We start from the raw sequence: 20,381 nt of genomic DNA, 5'->3' as shown, positions 1-20,381 counted from the left end.
AAAAATGTGAGCATGTTCATTATTACCTCTGCTACTACTGCTTATGTACCGAAGCGCTGTAGGTCTGTTCTTAGGGGTAGTAACATCGAGGGACGATTCAGCAGCCGAGTCACTTGCCAAGATTCGTCGTCTGTTACCACTGGACGATGATTCTGGTCGCGTTGAACTTGACTGAATGATTCTACAATGAGTTTGGAATCTCAAACTAACTACAACATAATATTTATGTCGACTTCTCATACTGTACCCTTACCATGAGTTTTTACGTTATCACAAATATGACTGTTTTGGTATTTGTTTACGTATTTGCCCATACAAATTCCAATCAGCGCCCCTAGCGTATTGTATCAGAACTATAGTGACAGTAACGTAACATTAAATGTCTAAATTGACAAAATGGCGCTTTATGTTTTGTCTCTCTTTTTTGCGAACATGAGGCAGACAAAATGACTTGAGCTCTTACTTATTGTTACGTTTACTTAGTCTACTGAAGCAAACGGAACAGAATAATGGATTGAATAAACGTAGCGTAAAATTTTGAAAACTCATGGTAAGGGTACTGAACCCGACTTTTGATTTCTTTTAGTTAGCCGCCCAATAAAAATAATTATCAACAACTTCAGCGGCGAGGGAACATAATCTTTTAAAAGTAAACCTATCTACAAGCCCGGTATATATCTTAATACGTTAGTATCTTATTAACACGCGTCCATGCTACTGCTATCACTAACATTTTATATTGCACAGTCACGACCATTATGTTATTAATTTCACTTTATTGCAACGAACAATCATGAATAGCTTTACCCGCGGTTATCCTAACGTCCACTTTTTCAAAAGTACGAAGTAACTCTACATTAAAATTTTGTGTGAAATATCGAACAGCCGAACCCTTTCTTTGTTTTCTAGATTAACGTATTCGAAATAATATGTAGTAATAAACAACCACACATCACAACAATGCGAAACATAAACAGACAGACAAAAAATTGAAAACAGCTTTTCACGTTTTTATATTGTCCAAACACCTAAAAATTATTATATGAGCAAAGAAAATTGTACTCATTTTAAAATTACATACTGATATTTATATGGTAGTTTCTCGACATGACTTTAAAGTCATTGACGATTAGGAGTGACATTGCTGTTTTAGAACAAAGATTGCGAATAGGTAATATTTACAGCGATTTTGCGATAAATTGTATATCTTTACTGATATGGATGGGGATTACTTATAAAAGGAGCTTCTCTTTGTAAATTAGATTATAGGTTTATTGTTTTTTTCCGCTTGTAATGCAAAAATAGCGCATTTAGATATAGTTCTGTGATATATACCTACTTGAGTTAAAGTGGATTTTTTCATTCTTAAGGTAATACATTTTAAATAAATATTTGTTATAGCATAATATTTTATATATTGATAGACAAATGGTGGAGCAATTTTAATATACGCTGATATAACTTTAAACAATGACAGTAAATCGACATGTACAAAACAATCCATCTGCAAGCGTATTTTTTACTTTTTTTACCAAAAAAAAATTCTTTCATTCTCTCAACCATTATATCGTCCACATAATTAGTAGATTATAGTTGAACTATCGAACTAATATTACGATTAGGTATCCCTGATCATAAAAATACTTTGACTACGTACTTGCGTTTCAAGCTTCGCGGCGAGGCTATTGGTGGTCCCATAGAGGGCCGCTTAGACCCTGCAACATCGTTGCTGAACTGGTACCTGGGGACTTTAACTGGCCCTCGGGCGGCATTGGGGTGGAATGACGTCACTGGTATGGTAGAAGCGCGGATACCTTTGATGTTAATGTACAAGTTTTTGAGTTTATTAATTTTCACGTGAAATATTGCTTTTTACAGAGAGGTGTAAGTACAATTTACAAGTAAATTTATGTTTATAGAATGATTCTTAAAAGTTAATAAGTATTTGATTAAATATTTTAATTCATACATATTACAATTTGTCGAAAAAAGGTAGGTAGAGCGCGCACAACTAGTAGTTTAACAAAATAATAAAAATGCGAATGACACGCGTACTTATCGACATTTTGTTATTTAAGTAAATGATTATGCATTATTAAGAACAGTGTTTTTTTGGACATCATCGGAGCCTTCAACCAAATTGGTATTATCCGTGACCAGGACCATATCAGCGCTCTATCTAAGTAGGATGTTTTTTTTTATTAAGTCAACTTAAAAATCTTTTACTCGTAATAACTTACATCAGTCATAATAATAACTTTGCATATTTTACTTCTTACTTTTAAAACAATTAACATACTTAATTCTTGCTTCAAATATGAAAATAATTTATGTCTGACTATCAATTACGCTGATTGTTGTACGAAAAAACTTAGTAAGTATTAATAAACATTATAATGAATTGTACATAATTTGATTCGATTATAGATTGATTAAATCATGTTAATTGCCTTATTGCTAAATATTTTTGCACTCGGGAGCTACGCGTGCAAAAGTTTGCACACGTAGCATTGACTTAAATATCATTGACACGTACATAGATCAGTAAATATACTTCGCCGCCTTGAAATTGAATGAAGACACAAACAGCTTATTATAGTAAGTTCTTTTTTTGAATTCTTGACAAATAAAAACATTTTTAGACAAAATTCACGAATAAATAACTAATACTGCGTAATTTACATAATAAATAAATAATTATTTCAAATATTTTAGGGACATTTTAGCACGGAGACGTGGCAAAACTTTTTTACGCAACTATTTCAATTCTCAAAACTGGGTACATTTTCTTGTTAGGAGTGAGTAATCTTTACTAATCTATGGACACGTAGCATAATTTTGCACTCCTAGCATTTACACTTTGTTTTACGAAATATAAAATGTTTAAATCATAATATTTGTCGCTTAGTTATGTAAGTTGAAGAGATATTATATTATAGGCCGCGTCCTAAGACAACCTTAAATAATTAATAATAAAAATAGATATTTTTTTACCAACAAACAATCTCAAACATTATATTTATTGTGCGTAATTTCTATTTCTTACCCAATGAAGCATCTCTCCTAACCAATTCATTTTTATGTTTTGGTTGATATTTTATTGATCGTGAATCTCTCTTCACGACATTCATGATGGTATCAGTTTATAAAAAAAATCTACTTTTCTAGCATTTGACTTTTCCAAGGCACAGTAACAATCCTTTAAACTAGGTTTCAATGTAATATTATTAATTTAATACAGTGGAAATTTCAAAGTTAGGTCTCTCCGTTTCATTTATACTTTTCCGTTTCCCGCCATTCGCCCTACATTCTGTTCGTTCGTAAATTGAGACAAAATGTAACATAAAATAAACAGCCAAGAACAAGTAAATTCTTTTAGATTAGTACATATTTACTTATTCTGATTTTCTGGGTTGTTTAAATACAGTATATTACAACAACAACAAAGTAAACAAATAACGAATTTATTACTTTATTTTGTCTTTTAAAACGTTTGCTTTGACATTTACTGTTACTGATATATCGTTCTTCCGTCAGTGTCTTGTCTTGTCTTTCATTCCAAAATCCAACCTTAAAAATAGAAATAGATTGATCAGCTGTTTTTAGTTTATTTTCAATTTTACAATTAATTCTATTTTTACGAGGTTTATAAGTATTTGTTGGTGTTTATTTTATATTGTTTATTTTATAATCTAATTTTATTTAAAACAATACAGTTATCTTCCTTTTGAAATAATATGTGTGAAAGTAACAGCAGGTCCAACGTTTCTTTAATCGTGAGTATTGCCTGTTTTATGTTTGCTTTCGTTTATTTCTAATTAATATTCATCATTAATGTAAAATGGAATAATGCCACAACATTTGCAGAACCGAGCCTAGCCTGTGCAAGGTCGTTTTAGTTACCTTGTTGACTGATGATAAATGAACTATATCCTTACTTATAACTCTAGTTGAGGGTTTCTATTGGCAACGGAATAACGTATTGTAAATTCCAATATTGAAATACTATTGTTACTACGAATAGCAGATGTGACCTGTTCCGTTGAATCAATAAACGCTGTGTCATTTGGCTGATAAGATAACAAATTGCCTGTCTTATGTAAAGGATACCTCGCTGATAACGTGAGTTTAATCGATAATCATTTTTTATAATTAAGATTATTTAATAGTCTATTATATATATATTATAATAAAAAATAATATTAATTAATAGTACTGAAATGTAAAAATAAATGCTTGAGTGAAATATTTTAGTTAATTATTTATAAATATATATAAATAACATAAATTATCAAATTTTTGTTAATGGTTTTTTCCCTGGTTTAATCATGTTTTTTGAAAAATATTTTGGTTTACAATTGTTACGTAACAAATATTTTTGTCCAAATAGTATTTATTATTTAGTATGAATTAATGAGTATAGCTGATATTATTATTATTTGATTATATTATTATTAAAATATATTTCATATAACTAAAAAAAATATATAAATTTTTAATACCATATAAATCAGCGTTTTGAACATATTATATTTATTTATATTAACCGTGTAGTAAACAATATTAAAACATTTATATATTTTACTATCTGGTAACAGTTTCCAATTAATCTTTGGTCGGTTACTGCCTCGAACCGGTTATGCAATATATCGGGCTCCCATTCTGCCCAGTCATATTGATCATTGACATCTTAAACTGCTTCAAACAAGTTATTTACTTAGAAACAGAAACCCTACTATTGTATGAGAGAGAAATTACTGACAATAAATAAATATGTAATTGGCTGAGTGTGAGTGGAACTCAATTTCTTATTCATTTATTTTAGTATTTGTTATCCTTACAGCCATAGAAGTAATTGTGTAGTGAAAATTTCAACTGTCTTCAATAGATAAAGTGAAAAACACTGAAAACTAGCAGTTTCTTGTATGGTGACCCCCATTTATTTTCAAGGCTTATTTATTTTTAGTATTTGTTGTCATAGCGGCAAATGTTATACTCTATAAAAATTTCGAGTATCTATTTACAGCCCTGTGACAGACGGACAGACAGCGGAGAATTAGTAATAGAGTTCTGTTTTTACCTTTTGTGTCGGAACTCTAATAAATGCTATTCTATATAACAATTTAATGACAGCTATTGATTGGACTAAACTTGAGCAGTTATATATTAATAGTAAAATAACTATCATATAATAATACATATGTCACTACTCTTAGCTGGATATTACATAATATTTTTTTTCCGAATACTTTTAAAAGTAGATATTTCCCAAACAAATAGTTGCATGTGAGTAAATCATGATATTGATAAGCTTGTTTATGTGGTAACGTTTGTGAAAAAAAAATGTTAGGAGTATTTCGATAAAAATAATATTTATCAACTGATCTGATAAATAAATAAAAATGAAGTTGTATTATATATTTTTACAACATCTTAGTAATAAAAATATAATTCAATGTTTTCTATATTTATCCTCGGCAATATCGCCGCCCGTTTTTTAATATAGGCACTTGATTGTCTATTTTAACTATGCTATATTTATTATGCTATGCTATATATTATTATTTTATTAGCTTGGGTTGTACGTTTGTATGTATGTATGTACGTAACAGTAACGGAATCTTTGAGCCCGATTTCTGTCCACTTTGAACGTTCAGTATAATTTTTAAATTTTGAAGAATTATCAAAAACCGATGACAATACACGATTTTAATAATTTTGTACCATTGTCCTTATCAATATCCTCAGGATTAACGATTTTCGAGGCGAGATTTTTCAAGCACCTTCAGCAAAGTTCATCGCAAGTTTAGATTGCAAATAATTATTGCTTTTTAATTCAATAGGCGTAACTTTTACAGCGTGATTTTTAGTTTAGAAAATAATAATGTTATTTCCCTATAACTCAAATGTTCTAAAACATATCTATAATGCCCTCTTGTAGAATGATTTTTAGGATTCCGTACTCAAAGGTTAAAACGAAACCCTCTGCGGTCTGTTCGTGTGTCATTGGGCTTTACCTCTTAAATCGTAATAGATAGACACTTGATTTTTTTACAAACGATGCATAATGGTGGTCGCTATAACAACAAATACTAAAAATTAATAAATAATTATAGTTCATAAAACTAAAAAAACACGCTTTTATGATAAAATCAACTAAAAAGTAGAAAATAATTTTCAATCTAAGAATCAATTAAGGAACAGTAAATAGTATAATTGTGGAAAAAGTGTGGCGTGCTTTTCGAACCTGATAAATGGAGCACCCCACGCCTTTTCACAGTTATACTATTTACTGTTCCTTAATTGATTCTTAGATTGAAAATTATTTTCTACTTTTTAGTTGATTTTATCATAAAAGCGTGTTTTTTAGTTTTTTGAACTATAATTATTTACTATTTTTTTCACCTGACACCATGTGTAATTCGAAATCAAACTGACAAGCCACACCCTATATCTACTACTCATATATAACATACTATATTGGATTGTATAGTCCCTCAAAGAAGCAATGCCAATAATAAACAGGATTTTTGGCAGGGTGGACATTTTTGCACCATATTTTAATTTTAAATTTAAATTGATAGTGGCAGCGTGTATTATTTCCTAAAAAGCCTTCTATAGTCTCGTAAAATTCACGCGAATTTTAAGCCTAGGTACAGTTGTTTACAAAATTAATCCAGACAGATACTTATGAAGATCGTTTTCTAATATTTATAGAATACAACTGAGTTATATAATTGTTATCATCCATCAATGATTTTATATATAATAGAGCCTCATAGTAAGTAAATTTTTAACAAAACCATGATAAAGCCTTTAAGTAATAAAATCAATCTTAATTAATGTTTGTAAAAACAAAAGACCATAATTTTCCAAATTTCGCATAAATACTTATATATTTCAAATTACTTATTATTATTAGACAGTAGGTACTAACATGAAGAAAAGTGTGAAATCAATTTTACTCTCTTGCAAAATTCACTTATATTTTTACTTAAAGCATAATGGATTTAATGAAAATAAACTGAAAAGTAAAAGTTTTTCTTGAAAAGTTTATAAAAATATCCTACTTACTTGAAATTAACACTTCTTGAAATTAACCCACTTGAAATTAGTAATTCTTTTATATTTTCTAATTTACATTTAAGATTTTCAAAGAATTTCATACTCTAGAAAGTGTATTGACTATCATAACGTCATTACCGTCACATTTAATTGTTATATTGGTATTATTACCCTCATTAATATTGTATACCCAATTACCCATCATTGTTGTAACTAGGAGTAAAATGAAAATCATTATTTTAATATAAACAAATTCATATTATTGTTTTTTCTCTTTTTTTAATAAATACTAATTATCATAATAAGCAAATTACGTCGAGCTCAATTGATAACATGAATTGGCGACCGACGCAATTTGCAAAACAAGTGTCTCCACAAATATTCCATACGTTTCTATCGCGAGTGAGCGAGATAGGCGCTGGTTCATCGCCCCTACTCGAAACGATTTCAACGTCTAGCCATATGTCTTTAAGCGAGGATGACGCTGTGACGTCATTCATAGTACGTAGCTCTCAGATAGAAGTGTTGTAGCTCGCATCACAACGTTATCTTGGGGAGGCTGGTGGATATAAGGCGATAACGAGCGTATGAGTGCACTGTACTGTATGATATCACATTCGACGCAGGCGTGCTCGCGGTGTTTCCGGTTAAGTGGGTTCCCTTTGCCAATCTCTTAACCTTATATTAACGATACATCGTAACTCGAAAACTTTACAGTATCAGTTTATTCTCAACCTCTTAAAGAAGACGACGAAAATGGCCCTATACAGGTATTTAAAAAGAAAAAAAGTAATTGCATGTTGGGGGTACTAAAATAATATTTAATTAGCACATTACTAAAAATTTGAATTTAAGAAGTAAAATGGAACAAATAACAAGCCTTTATATATTTCTTAACGATAGTGATATGTTATTTGTTTTTGCTTTTTAAAATAGACTGTAAATAAGATAATTATGAAAATTTATTTATTTACGTGATATGAAATCAGTTGCTATTTTTAATTGAGCTCATGGTCAGTAGTCTGATCATGCAATGCGAATAACTTATTTCTTCTTGTTGTCATTGTACCTTGTTTTCATTGAATAATAAGGACAATAATGACGAAGCCTGCAGTTGTTTCTTATTTATATATTTACAACATAACGTTATAACGTCAACGGTATAAACCGCGACTAAATAACGATACGTATATTGTTGTTCGCATAAGCACTTAATATAACTTTTAGTTGTATTGGGTAGTAATAAACTTACTTAGATTTAAACTAATATTTACGTTGTTACTATTGAAATTTAATTACTTTTATAATGTGTATTAAAATATCAACTATAGTAATTAAGGTGAAAAGAAATACAGAGCAAGAATAATAAATATTATGTTTTCGGTTTCGTTTTCAAAATCCCTCTCGAAATCTTGTTTGCAAAAAATCTGTACCTCTTTGAGTAACTTAAATTCGTGACCATTGTTTGTAGTTTTCCATTTGACAAAACAGGTTTGTCCCTACCGGCGATTCGGATAAAAATATACCTGTTTGCTGAATCATGTTCTTAAACGCTTGTTTTTGGCTACAGCTTGAAGAGTAACCTTCAATACGCAACTCTGAAGACCTTGTCGCTGGTCTCCATCAGTGTGATGTCTCCACAGCAGAGCGCCCAGGAGTTGTTCCGCACGGCGGACTGTGTGTGCTTCGACGTGGACTCCACTGTCATCCAGGATGAGGGAATCGACGAGCTGGCCAGGTTCTGCGGGAAGGGGGATGAAGTTAAACTATTGTGAGTAATTTTGAGTTTATTTTACCATTTTTATATTTTTGACGGTATTTTTGTGTATAATAATAATTTTGATACAATTTGATATATCTATGTTTATTTTAGTCTGGTTTTAATAATTTTAATATTAAATTATCTAAATAAGGAATATTTTATTAGATATTCCTTCAAATGTAAACGTTTTTACGCTTGTTTACGCTTGAAATTAACTACTATAGACGATCCTTCTTTACAAAAAATGATTTTAAGCACTTTGTTTGTCGGTCATTGTACAAGCTAAGTGAGACTATAAATAACACATTTTTATTATTATTAAATTTTATAATTATTTCTACTGAAATGGCAAACAGATCGTATTATAGCTACTTATTGTATTATTTCATAATATGATGAAGTCTTTTTTATTTAAAAATGAGTGAAAATTGAATTCAATTAAAAATCAATTAAATCCTGACACACATTTGTATCATACATTGTTAGCGTGTTTCAGTTGACTTCATTGACCCACAACCACTGATCGGTTACTAATCTTGTAAACGTCGTGTAATCAATTCGCATACTGGTTACGGGTCATTCATGTGAAGTCAGACTAAATAGTAATTATAATTGTAGCAATTAGTAGCACACGTGAGCCGTTTCTGCAGCTCGGTAATTATGTGGTATTTTAGCGATCGTGTAATTTGTCTTATAAATTCTACGAGTCAGGACCGACAGAAGCCTAAGTACGAATATCCAGTTTTGTGTACTGCAAAATAAAATAGCTAGTTCTTGTTTACGTATATATATTAAGAAGTAATTTTGAGTGGTTAACGATATGACTTATTCCAAGAATTTTTCGTATTTAAAACTAATATTGTACTTAGAAATAAAAAAATATACGTGTCGATAGTTCGTTTCGAAACTTCGAGCCTTTTCGATAACATGTTGTTAGGTTGTGTGTGTTTACTTGTCGTATTTACGTACGCGCCCATATACTTAAGTATTTATTATTTGGAAGATTTCTTAACTCGTAATCAAAAAAGTGACATCTAAATCCTGATTAGATAAGTCTTATATTTTTTGATTATACAACAAAACTATCAACTAACAGTTGTGGTAAATTGTTATCTTTATAATTGTTTATCATAGCAGTTACCATGCGATTTACTTAAATTATCTATAAGTATGTTATAATGTGACCGTGGCCTTAGAGAAAGTGTTTATCAAATATGGATACGACATAAGTAAATTGTTTATTAAATAAATAATTATGATTTTTGCGCTCGTAGCGCCACAATTGGCTCTTTTCTGTGGATGCCATAGACACACTAAACGACGAATGATCACCCAGAAGCAGAAGGGAATAAATGTATCATTTACATATATGGTGTCTATATAAACTGTATTATTTAAGTATAACTATTTCAAAAATCTTAAAACAAAGTAAAATGATTATTCCAATTGTTTTTCTTTTCACCAGAACTGCAGAAGCTATGGGTGGTAGTATGACGTTCCAGGAGGCCCTGAAGAAGAGACTAGACATCATCAGGCCGAGCGCCACTCAGATTAGAGACTTCTTGAATACTTTCCCTATCCATTTCACACATAGAATCTCGTAAGTATTACGTGCATTATCACATTTAACTCAGTTTAATTCATAGAGTAAAAAGGAACTTATGGCCATATGCCATAAAAATATTTGGTAATTTTAATTGGCAACTTTGAGCCAAATTTCATTTACACTGCACGTATTCGTGATTAATATATTGATCGCTAATATATATATTAATATAATCGCAGCAAGTTTATTAACATACGAGTATCCGTATCACGAGTATCATTAGATGCTTATAAATCCGAATCCTCCAATTTTGGGTATCTCTGCGTCTCGACCTGACCTCAGCTGATGCAATCGTATTGTGTAAACAATATTACACATGCGGACTTTCCAAAATGTAGTTTATACTTGTTACGGTAACAAAATTCCATTTACGAGTAGTTCGTTTTTATCTATTAAAAGTATATTCGCGTGAAAAACTAGAGGTAGGTAATTATAACTTAAAAGGTTTAGTTGAATTCAAACAAAATATTTTAAAAGAATGGATTTTTCGGAGAATGAAACATTTTCGTTGGACAAAATACAAAAATAAAACGTATAAAACGTGTTCCTTTTCATCCACTTAAGAATGGGATGTAAAGATAGGGTAGGTGAGTCAATGTAGTTCCGGGACTAGAATAGGGCTACGGTATCTCCTGCCTGTCGTAAGAGGCGACTAAAAGGGGGCTTCCGGGGTTGCGGGCGGCAAGAGTGGGAGCTCGAACCGCCCGGCCAGCGGCCCCGGGAAGGACGACGGTATGTGTGGTCGCATACCGTCGTATACACCAGATGGTGTGGCGAGCGTCAAGCTCACCTGGGCGGAGCCCGACGGGGCAACGCGCTTAGAGGACTCCGGTTGCGTTCCTTTGGAGATCCCGGAGCCCTCAACGCAGCGCAGAGGACGGCCACCGGGGGGGTTTTAGTGCGGTAAAAATCCCACATAACTCGGCGTCGCTCCCACGTTGTCGGGTACCTTTTGAAGGTTTCCCCCTCGACAAAAAAAAAAAAAAAAAAAAAAAAAAAAAAGGTGAGTCAATACCGGGATTTTTGTGTGTAAGTTATTAAACACACAAAAAATCAAATTTTTATTTAATATTTCAAATCGATAAAGCAGCCAAAGCGGCTGATTAAAAAAAATATCGCCGTTCCCCATTATTCCAAGTACTTTCTTACATTTTTCCTTGAAAATTGTTCAACGATTAGTTGCTTTTAGCTCTATAATACAATGAAATAATAGACCTCTATCCTTACAGTGAACTAGTAAAGAAGTTGCAAGAACGAGGCGTGCCCGTATACCTGGTCTCCGGCGGGTTCCGGTGCCTCATCGACCCCGTGGCGGAGGAACTAGGCATCAGCACGTCCAATGTGTACGCGAATAGACTCAAGTTTTATTTTAATGGTGAGTTTCTTTGACTTTTATACTTGCTATAGTCCTCACAATTTAATAGGCCCATTTTGACACATGCCATCTTAATGTCATTAATTTTTTAATCTAACTTTTTAGTAGGCAGTTTACTACCACGTGACGGCTAGAGCTTGCGGCTTCAAATCATTCTGAAGAAACCATAATCGATTTACTTTCGAATAATCGAAACTTATGATTACCAATAAATAATTAATTATTTATCCCTTTTTCATCATAAGAACAATAAAATAAACAAGACTGTGTATATTAGTGAATGATAAAATGAAAAAAAAAATACTATTTACGAGCGATGCTTTATTGAATCTTCTAAAAAATTAAATGATTAAATTTTCAGATTACACTTCCTTAGGCATCAACATATTTTTCATCATAAATAGAATAAAATCATAAAATTGGCACATTGGTCTCTCACAGCGTGTAATTATAATCGTAATGATAATCAAATAATAATTACATTTATCAAAATAACATTCAAAATAATCGTGTTATTGTCTTTATCAACGGGAAATTCGTCCTTTCTTTAATCAATGCGTATCATTGCATACCCAGGTGTGCTATTGAGTTCACTGCATACAAGGTTTTTGAACGGAAAATCAGATACAGTGTGTTATTGAAGTGATATTGCGCGTTAGCTCTTCAATAATCCGTCGTAAACACTCGTATCTTTATCAATATCAACATTAACCTTGTTTTTTGCAATCGTCATACATATTTGATTGGTGTATTTTTGTTTGTTACTGCGACGTTACTGTCTATCAGGACGCTTATTGTTGTCAATTGGCACTTATAACTACTAAACAACAGATGGATTTCTACATTATAAGAGTAGTTTCTGTTAAGTTTTATTGCTGGAATTCGGTGTCATTTTTAAAAGATATTTAAAAACTACTTAAAATTAGATAGTTTTTTCTCTTTAGGAGTAGGTAACTCTAAAACACATTCATTTATAAATGACATTTCATTTTATTTTAAATAGTGTTAAATTGTTTATTGTTTAAATTTATATTGTTGTTAAACTTAAATAAAATATAACATTATCTAAAGATGAATACCTATATCAATTCTATTCGTCTGACTAAGTTCTAAATTTGATCCTAGACATAACCCTAAAATGGTTCCATTGTTAAAAATTGTAACATTACAAACGTGAGCTCAGAATGCGTTAAAATTTGACTTTGATACACGTTATTCCAATTGCTTCTCTTAATATAAATAAATTTACCCAAATATGTTACGAAAATACTTATTTATTATTTTTTGTGATGCACAGTCTAGATAAAATTTAATTGAAGTTAATGAAAGTAAAATGCCTTCGTTGTAGATGTCTTTTCTGTTTTCTTATAGCCCTTTATTCTTTGATTACAAGATATGAATAGTTAATGCACATAATTAAATTCATGTTTTGTTTTGCCTTTACGATATGAAGATATTTTTATTCATATTATGAGGTCTACGTTCCGATATCAGTATAAATAGGAATTTGTCATTTATTTAGGGAGATACGGAAAATTCAAAGTAAATAACAACAGTTGCCAAGGTAATGAACCTAATGTTTATCTGGAGTAGTGAAGTTCGTGGCTAAAGGATGGTACAGCTCTTTGGGGTTCGATTGTGAAGGTCTTTTGGGAAGGTCTATCCATTTCACCTATTTCTAGCTTTGCACAGTATTCCAATTTTGTTGTTATTTTTTTTTCATACATACAAACAACCCAAGCTAGCACAAACGTGTTAAAATAAAAGCGTGGTAAAAATAGACAAAAACACAAAGTCAGAAAATAAATCTAAGTCATTAAGATCAACTAAATCTACTAATCAACTAAATCTGGCTGACCAGGGATTAAAACTTCTGCCTGTCAGAAAGATCTGAAAAAAGGATGCTAGTATAAATGATAGATATTGCTAGAATTTATTTTCTAACATAGAACATATAAGTTCGTGAATAACAAAGCAGTTATATATCTCGACTTGGTTACATATGTAGACGGGCACGCCTCCTCGAACGAGGTCGCCGTGTTATCAGCCAGTTGGCCGCCTATGATGCATAAGAGACATTTTCAATAACAACATGGGTTTTTATAACATTATTAGGAGTTGTTTATTATTCTAAATTAAGCGTGCGCATGGAATAATTAACTTGTGATGTATGTGATTGTGATTGTTTTACCTGATGTATGTACCAGAATGTGAGTCGTGTCGTGTTCAATTCTAACTAGTATTATAGGTAAATGCAAAAGTAAGTTTGTTCGCTACTCTTTCAGGTCTTAACTGCGTAATCGATTGTCACAAAATTTTGGACAAATGTTCAGTTTTTCAGAGAAGAGCATTGGGTACCTTTTATCTCGTAAAAAGCAATGTTTCCAAGGGTAACGAAGGAGGATAAATAAAAATATTTGATCGCGAGCGAAGCCGCGGGTACAGACTAGTAGGTTAATAGTAGAGATGCGCCGAATATTCGTTTGGTATTCGGTATTCGGCGTATTCGGCATCTTTTTTGCTATTTGTATTCGGCCGAATTATTCGGTTTTGGTGCCGAATATATTCGAGTATTTCTATTTTCTTGCGTACATGACATGGTACAAGACTAAAACACAAAACTTCTTATGTAAGATTTATGTTATATTATAAGTCAAACTCAAATCCTATGAAGAAAATTTTGTATAAAGCTAATGAAATAAAGCAATTAAACTTAAAATCAACATTTATTTTGATACCTCAAGTAACACATTTATTATTTAATCTATGGTAAGTATAGTCAACATTTATTTTAAAACTTAAATCAGTATTCATTTTTAAAACTCAAATCAACATTTTAAAGTGTGAATGAACACACATTAACTGGCAAATTGACAATAAAGAAATGGTAAACCGAATAATTCGGTTCGTTACAGGTTAAACCGAATATTATTCGGTATTCGGTTATTCGGTGAAACCACTATTCGGCCCATCTCTAGTAAATAGATATTTGCTTCCATTTATTTTTGTGATTTATTTAACTTACAAAATTTACTTTTGCCGTCACAAATCCAAATATTGCGTTGTTTACTTGTATCTTAAGACAAATATTTGCTGCTATTCAATATGCCAATGACCAACGAGATATGAAAGTTGACTGAGCATCTTACTTCTAGAAACCGAGGGATATGTAGCTACATGGCCTTGTATCGCAAACAGCTGTTCACTGCAGATAAGGAAACTTGGTTATTTTTCCTTGTATTATAGGTAGCTACTTAATAGTCTATTTATCTGGGTCGGTTCTAGTGATTTCTAACGTCTATATTTTTATTTTTTTCTGTTGTGTATTTTGTTACGGAGCAAATATAATTTATACTTAAATTAATAGTAAAAATGTTACGTACGAATTCTGTACTTTTGGCCATATTTACATTAAGTAGTTTCTGTTGGTCTCTAAGAGATGACTTAAATATGCGATAGAACAGTGACTAACTCTGGGTGGATTAGATCATAATTATACTGACCCGTAGGATGATAGCTAGATGATGGAAAATAATTAAATTGTCCATCCAAATGTGAACCCAAAAATTGACAAATTGAATTGACAAATCAAATAATCCTAGTTTAGTCTTCAAGCCACTGACGTCTTGCCCTATATATTTCACACAAAACCAAAATCAGGAGCAAGTGCGATAAAGCAAGACGCAATCACGCCCCAGTTCGCATACGCACGCCCGTCATCAACCCACTCGCTCGGAGCGTGATCGATAACCGATTGTTTACACTCCACCCCGGTGACAGTTAAATGTTTTTATACATTGCATCATTGGGGGTCACGGGGCACACCCAGGGGGTCTAAATAAGCGCTATCTTACACGACTCGAGTGAGTATATATTTAGATCTGTACACTAGACGGACGCGTGAAATTCGCGCGTCATTTTTCATGACCCGTCAGGCTTATGCAATGCTTAATAGTTTTTAATTATCTTATTTATTTATACTGATGGAAAAGGATTTAGTACGTAATTACTTATATTAATATTAGATCGTATTAAAAATTCAAAGCTATTCAATGATTCAAAAATATTACAATAGTAGATAATATTACAATAATCTACAATTATATTATATAAAAATCAATTCATGTTCGTTAGTTTCGCTAAATCTCGAGAATCGCTGGACCGAGTTAGCTAATTTTGGTTTTAAATTATTTGTGGATATTATGTTAGGTATATTATATTTATATTATTAAAATATTAATCTATGTATTAAACACATTTTCAAATCGTATTATGAGATTCAAAGTGTAAAGAAGTACCAGCAATAAGTGTTATGTAATTTATCTTATGAGTATGTAGACATGAGGAAAATGAAGCGGTTAAAGGACTTCCCCGGCCATCTAAATATTGTTTTTTTCCTTAATTGACGGTATACTGTTAAAGTTGAAAGTATAAAAATATTAGATTTAAAAATATTTAAACGGCGTTCCAATCCCTGTCCTTTTATGTTTTCTTCTCTGCCAATTTTAATATTTTGTCGTATTTCATATTAAAGTAGCTGAATCCATATATTCTTTTACACGTTTTGATGAACATCAATTGTCATTTATCTTTTAAGGTCAGATCTCCATCAAACGGCAATGATTGTAAGAGGACAGATAATCTGACTAGTTCTGATTATATCAGAAAACAGTTTCAGGTGCGTCGATAAAATTTTATCGCGTTCACAAAAATAACATAATATGCTAAATAAATTAAAATTATCTTGTTTTTGTTATTTCAAGAAACTTTTCCATTATTGCTTATATGCTGCTAATTCATGCTTTAATAGATAATAAAATAATCTGATTATATCATGCCAAATAATTCATGGATAAGTGTAGGTAGATATTTATTTTGTGCTATAATTTTTGTAGTGACATGAAATCTTGTATGCAATTAACTACAAATATCGCTAATAATAGGAAACATCAGAATTTGTAATGTCACGGTCATTAAAATTTATATTGATAATCACTTTACATTAATATACGCTTTATAATGTTTTATATACCTACAGTGGTGATTCTGTATTAAAGACGTACAGATGCTAAATAAATTAATAATGCATATTAGCAGTGTAGGTACATATTAATTTTAGCAGAATGACCGTATGATTAAGTAGTTATGACGGCTATATAAAAATATATTTGTCTTTAAACAAAATTACAAAAAAAACCCACGCTAAACCATCTTGACGTCAAAATAAAATTGCATCCTCTGACTTTAGCACCCTACGAACAACAATATGTAATTAATAACAAGAAGAAAATTAACCAATTTTGGATATGTATGTAAGAAAATACCAGTCTCTACCTCAACCAGACCTCCGTTCTAAAATGTTTCCTCTTTCCAGCTTTCTGAATAAAATACATACGTACATAATATATATATATATATTTCTTATGTGCGTGTGTCACTGAACTCCTCCTAAACGACTGGACAGATTTTGATGAAATTTGTTGTGTGTGTTCAAGGTGACTTGAGAATGGTTTAGATTCACAATTTAGTCCGTGGGAAAAGGTTTTTTTTACTTAATTTTTAATTCGTAAGTAGTTATAGAATCGAAAAATATGCATTTGATCAAGTGATGATTTTAAGCAAAGTTGTTGTCCAAAAGCCCACGAGGGTTTGGGAGTTGGTAAGACCAATTTTCGACAGATGTCACCACTGTCATTCCAATGCAGGTACAAATTTTCCGTTTTATGTATGTCATACTATTTCTTTAAAATGCGGGCGAAGCCGCGGACACCACTAGTATCCTATAAATATTTGTATGTATCTGTCCATAGAAACGTGCAGCAAATTATCATATCACATTGGAAACAAATTTCGCTCAGTAATGTATCACGTTGCACGCACACTGTTTTAATAATATTTGATAAGATACCGATGAGTCATTTCAGTCAAAACTTATCCTTTAGTAGACTTGATGAAGTTCGGCGAAGATTGTTGTTGTTGTGTATTCGGGACTTTTTGCTTTTTGATAAATATTAATACGAAGTTTTTATTCTTTGTAATCCATAACGTTTCAATATAAATCGGTATATAATCAATTATTGAACGTATTATTAGAACTTTAGTGCAACGGCACCACCGCCAAACCTAGCAGTACAGAATGTGTTCTGGCTTGTTTCGAAGGTATACATTAAAATGTAACTTTTCAACTAAGTCCTCATGACTTCCAAATGTTAGGCCTATTTGCTAGTAGGTAGGTAGGTAACCAGAAGAAACCACTTGACGTACGATGACATAGCTCCCTGTACGTTTGTTCACTGTGAATAAAAAATCTTGTTTGTTTCAGGTGAATACGCCGGCTTCGATGAGAACGAGCCTACGTCTAGATCAGGCGGTAAAGGGCTGGTGATCAGGCGGCTCAAGGAGCAGCACGGGTTCCAACGGCTGATCATGATTGGAGATGGCGCCACCGACGCGGAGGCTAGCCCACCAGCTGATGCTTTTATTGGTGAGTCTACAACCATTTTTATATTCCACTTCTCATTGGCACTAGTTTATCCAAATTATCCGTCTATCTAATTTGAAGATGGTGGATTCCTTTGTGTTTCGATTCCGGCGGCACCACCGCCACACCTATTTCTGCCTCATAGCAGCAGTGTTAAGCGTTGCTGTCTTCTGGTTTAAAGGGTGTGGGTAAGGGACATGCTTTTCCAAGGCGGTCCAGCGTAGTCAGGTATCGGCGCATATGTGGCCGATTTAAGGTAGAAATATCGAATCCTATCTGGGGTTGATTATAGAAGTCCATGGGCGGCAGTAGCCATTTACCATCAGGTAGACTGCATGCTCGTCTGCTACTCCTATATTAAAAAAAAAAAAAATGACTAATTTCCCGGTATCCAATTAAGTTAAAATTTTGCATACACGTTTGTTAAGAAACGTCATTCTAAATACAAAATGGCGACGGCCCTAAAATGGCGAATATTTTTTTTTATGCACCTACATGATATCAAATCGATCAAATCAAAGGTTTTTATAAGACTAATAATAATAAGTCTCTTTAAAAAAATTATTCAGACTTATCGAATGTAATTTTAACGTATTATAAACATTGTTTACAGGTTTCGGTGGTAACGTAGTACGTGAAGAAGTGAAGAAGAAGGCGGCGTGGTACATCACTGACTTCCAGGACCTAATCGACTGCCTAGCCATCCAGACTAAATAAGTAGCGAAACTTTAATATTTATGAGCAGTTGAAATAGGCTTTAGGGCTTCGGGTTAGACCCTCTACTTGACCTATTTCAGACTTGTAACACTTTATAAGGTTCATAGTGACTTATAAAGGTTGACTTACATATTAGGTGATCTTGGGCCTCAAGGGCCAATGCATTTTGTGAGCGGCTTTAGGTAATACCTCTGTTCTGTGTGAAGTTGGTCGCAGATGTCCATGGACAGTTACCACATACCATCAGGTGGACTCCATGCAGTTGAAAATAGAGTGTTGCGCTAGTGGTCTGTTTTGAAGGGTTTGGTTAAAGTTCGTTTACACCATGCTTTCAAACTTAGTACTCATGAGTAGCATCTGTAGCCGACCGTAAAGGACTCCGATTGCGTAGAGTCCTTTTGTTATTTCCACGAAAATACCACTTTTAAGCCCTTCAGCCTTATAAAGATTAAGGAGTCAGTTGCGTACTGTCTTTAGTAGTATTAAGCTACATTGTATATAGAATGATTTTGATTTGATACTTCTGTACCCTTAGTATGAGATTTTACGTTTTTACAAAAATTACAGTTTTGGTATTTGTTTACGTATTTCCCCATAGATTTCCAATCAGCGCCCCTAGCGAATTGTATCAGAACTGATTGGGAATGTACGGGAAATACGTAAACAAAAACAAAAACAGTCGTTTATGTAAAAACGTAAAAACTCATACTAAGGGTACAGTTTCTTAATCAACTGCCATTTGAATTTCAACTGTTAGTTTGTAAGGCAATAATCGATTGTGCATTTATAAAGATTTTGTGATCGTACTGTGAGTACAAGATGTTATAAGTATTTCAGGACATAGTCCCGTTTGTGACTTCAAATTTTATATAAACATTTGTTAAAAAAATAATAATAATAATAGAAAATGTAAAATGTTGTCGTTTTAAATATGTGCTTCCGATTCTAGTTTAAGTGACTTATGTAAGTGATGAAAGAAACTAATTTTTTTAAGGCTTATTAATAAAAATAGTCTCCATTTTACAAGAATGGCCATATCTTCGAGTTTTTTAACAAGTCCTTATTATTAAAAGTGGTAAAATGAGTCAATGTTTTTACAATATCTTAAAAAGTTGAGTTACTTTCATCACTAGTTATATATTATATATAGTACAGAATTAATAATTTAGTACAATTTCGTATTTGTAATTAGTTTTTAATATAATTATTGTTATAATATGACGTATGTCTAAGACATTTATTTAATTGTTGTGCGTTTTATAATTCAGAGGTCGGTGACCTTGACAGCTGTGTTTACAGCACAAATTTCGATTTATGTCAAAAATGGCTGTGTACTTCGTATTTTTAAGAAATATAGATATTACTTATACTTTTA

General features: G+C 32.0%; 2 protein-coding genes across 6 annotated transcripts in view; one reads left to right on the top strand and one right to left on the bottom strand.

Moving 5' to 3' along the window:
* The window catches only part of LOC140757148 (mutS protein homolog 4), a 15,791-nt gene extending 12,232 nt beyond the window's left edge, over positions 1 to 3,559 (bottom strand). The window contains exons 1-3 of the mRNA XM_073092683.1: positions 3,047 to 3,559; positions 1,658 to 1,814; positions 27 to 181 (exon numbers count right to left, since the gene is read on the bottom strand). Coding sequence (XP_072948784.1) covers positions 27 to 181; positions 1,658 to 1,814; positions 3,047 to 3,131 — 397 coding nt within the window. The 5' untranslated portion in view covers positions 3,132 to 3,559. The remainder of the gene's footprint in view (positions 1 to 26; positions 182 to 1,657; positions 1,815 to 3,046) is intronic.
* aay (phosphoserine phosphatase) lies at positions 2,510 to 20,381 on the top strand. Of its 5 annotated transcripts, none has more exons than XM_073093334.1 (6): positions 2,510 to 2,598; positions 8,636 to 8,836; positions 10,293 to 10,427; positions 11,663 to 11,808; positions 18,131 to 18,292; positions 18,903 to 20,381. In XM_073093334.1, exons 2-6 carry the CDS (start codon positions 8,697 to 8,699, stop codon positions 19,004 to 19,006), a joined length of 687 nt encoding a protein of 228 aa, XP_072949435.1. In that variant the 5' UTR covers positions 2,510 to 2,598; positions 8,636 to 8,696; the 3' UTR covers positions 19,007 to 20,381. The 5 variants fall into 5 exon arrangements, with proteins under 5 accessions (XP_072949435.1, XP_072949432.1, XP_072949433.1 ...); XM_073093331.1 differs by lacking the exon at positions 2,510 to 2,598 and adding an exon at positions 3,565 to 3,776; XM_073093332.1 differs by lacking the exon at positions 2,510 to 2,598 and adding an exon at positions 3,943 to 4,122.

The sequence above is a fragment of the Epargyreus clarus genome, unplaced genomic scaffold (genome assembly GCF_041222505.1).
Source record: "Epargyreus clarus isolate Ecla_fem2 unplaced genomic scaffold, WU_Ecla_fem_2.2 ptg000004l, whole genome shotgun sequence".
Taxonomy (NCBI): Eukaryota; Metazoa; Arthropoda; class Insecta; order Lepidoptera; family Hesperiidae; genus Epargyreus; species Epargyreus clarus.
Note: the sequence above shows the minus strand (reverse complement) of the source record. Positions and strands in the feature narration are given on the sequence as shown.